Below are 6,857 nucleotides of genomic sequence, written 5' to 3'. Positions count from 1 at the left end.
GAGTCCAGTTTGCATGGATCCATCCATAGAGATCTTGAGATCGCGGCCGCAGTCCATTAAATCTGCAAATGATGGCTCTTTCTGCAAAATCTGGAAGTTGGGTTGCAAGATCTTCATGGGTGATTTCAACAGAGGGAACTTCTTCTATCTTATCAACCAGGAAGGCCTTAGATTTAAGGGCCTACGGGGGATTGGGGTTCTAAGAGTGTACTGCATCTTTGTATGAGAAGGGCCGAGCAGAGGATGGCTGTCCTGCTGCACCTCCTCTCAGACGAAGGGTTACCACCAAAGAGCTGTTCCTGGAAATGCTGTAAGAAGAGAGGGGAAGAAGGTCTTCAAGTTGTTTACCTTGAAAGAGAAGTCACTGAAGGCTTGAAGGGATCCCCATCCGGCGTTTTAGATCTAGTTTGATTTCCTGCACCAGATCTGAAGAACTGACCCATTGCAGGATGGTTCTGCCTGTAGGCTGAGAAATTAGGATCTAAAAGGAGTTAGAGAAGTGCCTTGACCCCATGCCAGGGCTTCTTGTGCTTCCTAGAGCAGATCTGCCATAGCTATTTTCTATCCGGGGTGTCAGACCTGCAAGATCTTAGCCGATCTGTTTGTTGAGAGCCCGATCTGATTGATCAATGGCGGATCTGGGGATTTTGTACCTTCCCATGCTTGAAGTGAACATCCCGGCTCCTTACAACGTTTTCCCAAGGGCAGAGGTAGCAGATCCGTAAAATGGGGTTGCTAGTCCAGTGCTGACGGCGTCACAAACCTCGATTTTCTGATTGCGAGCGTGTGGGAGCCTGAAGGGCCACGCATGAACGATGAGGAAGACGTTGGAGTCCTTGGCCATGGCATTGCAGGATAGCACCAGGCGCCTCTGCTTGCCCTCTTCGCCGAGTTCGATCTAGAAGAAGTTGCCTCCATCGAAAGTCTCCGTGGAAAGCTTGTCGAACAATCATTGAAAAAGGGTTTGGGGAACGCTTGAAGCTGCCAGAAGAAAGGCCTGGCCCTCTGGATCTTTGGGTGCGGACTCGGAAGGAGTAGCCTCATGAAAAACACCGCCGCACCCAGTGACGGCGGCGTCAAAACTGCCTTCTTCCAACAGTTCCACTCGGAAGAGCTTGAGCCTTTCTGCATCACCCGGGATGTCCATGAGATGGCGCATCTTCGTCTCATTCTCTGGATCGCTCACTGAAGCATGAACTGTGTAACCTTGGATGAGGAAGCCCTTCACTAGCCAGGAACCCACGAAACCAGTCACTCCCGTCGCGCACACAGAGGTTGCCTGGACATTGACTATCGCAGCGGCCATTCTCCTCATCTCCTCAATGAAACTCAAAAAGATTTGCACTTTAAAATAGTTTTAGATGCTTAATAGATCTTGAATTAAGAAGGATCTAGGCTACTCTTCCCCGCTTTAAATAAACTATATTCCACATGAATACCATAGGTCAGTGACTTATTTTTATTTAACTTATAATTATTTTAACTTTTATTTTTATTATTTTTGTTGACATAACATAATAAGACATGACAAAGCAAGACATCACAACATCTCTTCCATATTAATGATTTTAAAAAATACACATTATTATTAATGTACATTTAATTCATTTTTTAAAACTGTTAAGTTAATGACTAAATTGCAAATTTTAAAAAATATATAATGTCTATATATAATCATATGAAATAATATTTATAAAATTTAATTGCCATTTTTATTTAAACAGATGAGATGTGTGAAAGGCTATAATTAAATTAATTGAAACACTTCAAATATACCTTATTCCATGCCATACTGACTTCTAAATCTTGAGGCCTTTCTACAAAATTAATAATTCATTTGTTCTCCTAGGTCATGACTTTACTCCTTTTAATATTTTCCATTCACTTATTTTGTTTAAAACCTAATTTTTTTTTTTTTTTTTAATATAAACCTGCAAAAAGTCCAAAATATTTAGTTTCTTGAGATTTGGGATAGTTACCACTCAGAGGAAAGAAAATAAAGGAAATTCTACTTAGCCCTAGAATGACCATAAAATTGAACTAAAACATAATACAAAAATTGGAATCTTATTTGATACTTCTAAGAATTCAAAAAGTGTATTAATTATTATGTTAAATTAATTTATTAAATTTTATAAAAAATTCAAAACTATATGGTATTATGTTAAATGGAAGTAAAAATATTCATGAAATTTATACTATCATGAAAAATATAAAATATTTAAATGGTTTTATATTTTGCAAAATCTTTTTAATAAAAAATTATTGAAATTGAAATTTACATTTTTAAAATTTTAAATAAATTAAAAGTTATAAAATTACTATTTGTTTATTATTTCAAATTTATATTCATCTAAAATTTTATATTATATTTATTAATTTTTTTTTAAACTAGTATTATCATATAAATTAAATGGTTAACAAATGTTAATAAGTATTAATCCATAAGAAACTTGGAAACATTTATTTAGTTTTTATTTTTTTGATTACAGTGGAATCAACAACAACTACTGGGAGCTGCCTTATGCGCTCGCCTCTCTATACAGCTCCAGGGTAAGTCGGAGGGACTTGAACTCGTGACCTTCAGTACGAAGCTTGCCTTTCCAAAGAACTTCACCGCATTGTGATTACCAGCTCGCCTCTCTATACAGCTCCAGGGTAAGTCGGAGGGACTTGAACTCGTGACCTTCAGTACGAAGCTTGCCTTTCCAAAGAACTTCACCGCATTGTGATTACCAACTCGCCTGGCGCATGGGGCTTTGAAAACATTTATTTTTTTATACATCTCTAAATTATTAAAATTTAAGAAATTATATAAATGAACTAAATTATAACTTTATTTAATAATTATTATTAATAATAAAAGGAATTAATTGCCCTAAGAAATGTTGTAACATTATGTAAAAAAATATAAACATTTTAAGTTGGTCAAAATAAAATAAAAATAAAAAACAAGCTCTAAAGGGGTTAGCTCAATTGATTGAGTTCTTCCATTAAAACACCTTACTAATGAAAAATCACGAGTCAATTCTCCTCACAATTTTACTCATAAACCGAGTTTCTAACTTCACTTGAGATGGATCTACCCAAATAATTTCAAAATATTTTAAAAGACCTACTTTTATGCCTTATCTAAATTTACATCATGGAGCTTGAAAATTTCAATTTGTCTCCTATCGCTAAAATGCGGACCAACAAATTCTGTGAGAATTTTAGTTTATTAGATAAAGGGATAGAAAAGCAGTGAAATAACCGGGCGATATGATTTACCCGTATCTCACGATATTGTGAAAAGGTGAAAAAGGGTCTACTTATGGAAGCTTGGGTTCGACGGCAGAGCGAGTTCGCGATGACATCGATCAAGCTGTCCAGCCGAAACCGTTCCTGGTAACTACCGAAGACCGACACGTGTCCACAAAATATCTGGCCCAACTTTCATTGGATTTTAATCTGCAAATGTGGACACACTAGGTCTCCGTTAGGGTATCCGTTATTTGACGGGAGAGCGACGACAGTGATCAAGCTATCTATCCCAAATACGAACCCTGTTACTGTTCCCAGTAATCACTGAAGAGCGACACGTGTGCGCAAAATATCTGCCCCGATTTTCATTGGGTTTTATTCTGCGAATATGGACGCCCTACATAGTATGTCGGTTGGGCTTGGCGGAGAGACATACAAATAATAGGTGGGCGGAGACATTAACAGCCAGCAGCACAGAAAGACGGCAGATAAATTATCAACAGCAAAAGAAAACGGAGCAGGGAGACGAGTGGAGAGGTTTGTTTGTGTCAATATGAGGGATTGGAATTTGGTTTCACCTGTTAGGCTTAAGCGTTGGTAGAGGGGAATCGATACCCCTTTCTTTGCTCAAGCGTTGGTAGAGGGGAATCGATACCCCTTTCTTTGCTCATGGGAACATTAGCTTTACCTCCAGGTTTCAGGTTCCATCCCACGGACGAGGAACTTATCTCCTGCTATCTCAAGGGCAAACTCAATCATGGCCTTAAAGAAGCAGAGATCAAGGTTATTAGCGAGGTCGACCTTTACAGAAACGAGCCCTGGGATTTGCCTGGTAACTTCAATTTTATTTTCCTGATCGACAGATTTATGGGATCTCGCTAAGTAGTAGTAATTTGATTATGCTTTTGAAGTAATCTCTCATAGGCATTAGTTCTCATGGCGGCTCTAACGAAGTCTTAGGCTTACATTTTGACCCATTAATTGGGGGTTAGCATATGGTAGACTTTTAAGTGGAATTGCGAGCTGAGATGATGGCGGTAACTGCAGTCTTTTGTAAAATGATGGTCCATGGGTTGCATTTCTGGTTCCTGTTCACAGGTCATGTTAAAGTAGATTTCAGTATTAACCTACCTGTTAATGAATTTCACTCACTAACTTAAACCGTGGTAACTCTAGGTTTTAGGAACAGAGAATGTAACTGCAGGTTATGGTAACATAGGATATAACAGCAGGTCGTTTGAACAGAGTCGATGTTACTGAAGTACTGTATTAGATTGTGGCAGGAATCCGTTATTCGCAAGTCTTCTAACCTATCTATCTTTGGATAGTAGCTCACAGAATTAGCCCATCAAATTCCTTGGGTGGTTATGTTAGAAGTAGTTTCAACGCGAGTAAATTGCGTGGCCGCCCCATTTTCTTTAACGGTTTACATAGAATGCCAATAGGGTGAAACATATTCAAGCCAACGACTTTGAATCGGAACAGGTGGCTCTGTTAAGTAGGTTCCAAGATGGGGACATTCAAGGATTCAATGGCTTGCAGATTGCCAAACCTGGTTATGTTAATGAAAATTTCAATTAGAGAATACAACTGAACTTTTAAAGTCAATTTTGGTAAATAGTAAATGTAAGGGCTTACTGATTCCTAGTGCTTCCAATAGTAAATTCGAATTTTCTAAATATAGAGACAGTAACTTTTTGGTTATCGTAGGTTGTGTTAAAGTAATTAAACTAGAACAGTCCACCACAATGGCTCTTGAATTTTTAGTATTAACAGTTAGGTACGTTCAAATAGATGTAGGTAGTATTACTCCAAAGAAATATTTGTTTATTCCCACTGGCGGTTGAAATATTATGGCCTAGCATTGAATAAGTATTATTTTCATAGCTTCTTAGCTTAGAATATGTATATCGATAATAATTATTAATGACAGTGGACTGATGCAGCTTATCAAGTTTCCTGGAAAAGTTATGTTCAGTTTTTCAGTAACAGTAGTTAATGGGATAACCTGGATTTTCTCAGTTGGGTCTGCAGAAGGGTAAAAATTCTGGTAAGAAGACACATGATGATTACTGTTGCATAGTTTCCCAAAGATTTTCGCGTTAACTATACGGTTTTCATGTTAACTGCAATTCAGTAATTAGTGGACAATGATTCCTGATCGAAATGAACCTTGTGCAATTCTGCGCGGATTATTCCTTTAAAGTAAATTTTGGTGTTAAAAAAATTGGCTTTGTATAGGTTGACCGTTGACACTTCTTTTCTTTGAATTAAACTCAATATACATAATGTTTCATATTGGAAATGAGCTTGTGTGTTTTGCATACGAATCTTTCCTGTAAATTAAATATTGGTGTTAAGAAACATGATGTTGCACATGTTCCTGGACCTGATTATATGATAAGTAAAATTCAGCAATGAGTACAATGTCTCACGCTTGAATCTTTTGCAATTTTGCAGAGAAATCCTTCCTGCCCAGCAGTGATATGGAGTGGTATTTCTTTAGTCCTCGTGATAGGAAGTATCCGAATGGTTCACGCACTAATAGGGCTACTGAAGCTGGGTATTGGAAAGCCACAGGAAGGGATCGTAAAGTTTACTCTCGAGCAAACACAGTAGGAATAAAAAAGACTCTAGTATTCTATAGAGGCCGGGCTCCACAAGGTGAACGAACTGATTGGATAATGCATGAATATCGTCTTGAGGAAAATGAATGTGAGGCAGGACCCTGTTTGCAGGTATTATTTATCAATTATTCATTCTTTGGGATGCTGTTTTTAAGTGAAATGTATTTGTTTGGATACTATCATATTGAAAACACCGTTAATATTCATATACATAGATAGAGACATATGCACATACATACACCTCTTTTGTTTTAAAGATATTTACTTCAAGGCTAAAATATAATGAATGGACTAGAAAAGCCCCATTTGAGTTCCATGGAATTGGATTTAAGATTGTGACATACAATTAGATATGGCGCGTGCACTTAGAGAAATGCTCTTATATAGTTGCTATCCAATCTGAAATAAGTATTGGGCAAATAGGAGGTATTAGGGTTTTCAAGAAATGTAAAGCGTTAAATTAGCAAAGCTAAGGGAACAATGTTTGAAGGAATGGGAATGACATTAAAAGGGCGACACCTAATCTCCATGTTTTTAGTGTTTTTTTGCATAGGACAACACTTTTATCTCTTTGCTAGGAGTTTCATTCCTCTTGTCTTAGGAATCCTTGTTTAAGCCTTGAGACATTTGGGGCAATGATACTTTGTTCAAGGCATGCTGTACGTATTCAAAGGAGATCTCTTTCCATGAGAAAGTGCCATGTGGCATGGTTAACATGATCCAAACCTATAAACAAAGATCAAATGCCTACTCTGACAAATTAGAAAAATCTCAAGTGGCAAGTTGACTTGTGCAATGGTGAATGTGGACCCGAGTCAAAATTATACCTATAATAAGCCCTATAGAAGACAGTGAAAGAATCATTTTCACTCATGAAGAGTAACATTAGGGTTCGTGGGCTCTAAAAGAGCCGCGATAGAGTTTGAAAGGTGTGGAAATTTGTGAGATGCTTTCATATAACATGCAAATAGTTATGAAAATTTGGAA

At 37.4% G+C, this 6,857-nt stretch overlaps 1 protein-coding gene across 4 annotated transcripts in view; it reads left to right on the top strand.

Annotated features, from left to right (window-relative positions):
• Positions 1 to 3,599: 3,599 nt before the first annotated feature.
• The window catches only part of LOC149218453 (NAC domain-containing protein 54-like), a 297,338-nt gene continuing 294,080 nt past the window's right edge, over positions 3,600 to 6,857 (top strand). Inside the window, exons 1-2 of one of the 4 annotated variants that reach the window (XM_089384055.1) lie at positions 3,600 to 4,075; positions 5,704 to 5,981. In XM_089384055.1, the coding sequence (XP_089240181.1) occupies positions 3,913 to 4,075; positions 5,704 to 5,981 (441 nt within the window). In that variant the 5' untranslated portion in view covers positions 3,600 to 3,912. The remainder of the gene's footprint in view (positions 4,076 to 5,703; positions 5,982 to 6,857) is intronic. The other 3 variants (XM_089384054.1, XM_089384056.1, XM_089384057.1) reach the window with 3 other exon arrangements.

The sequence above is a fragment of the Pinus tabuliformis genome, chromosome Q, assembly GCF_031772625.1.
Source record: "Pinus tabuliformis cultivar Carrire ecotype Pingquan chromosome Q, CPIR1, whole genome shotgun sequence".
NCBI lineage: Eukaryota > Viridiplantae > Streptophyta > Pinopsida > Pinales > Pinaceae > Pinus > Pinus tabuliformis.
The sequence above is the reverse complement of the archived record's forward strand: the minus strand, read 5'-3'. Positions and strand labels throughout refer to the sequence as shown.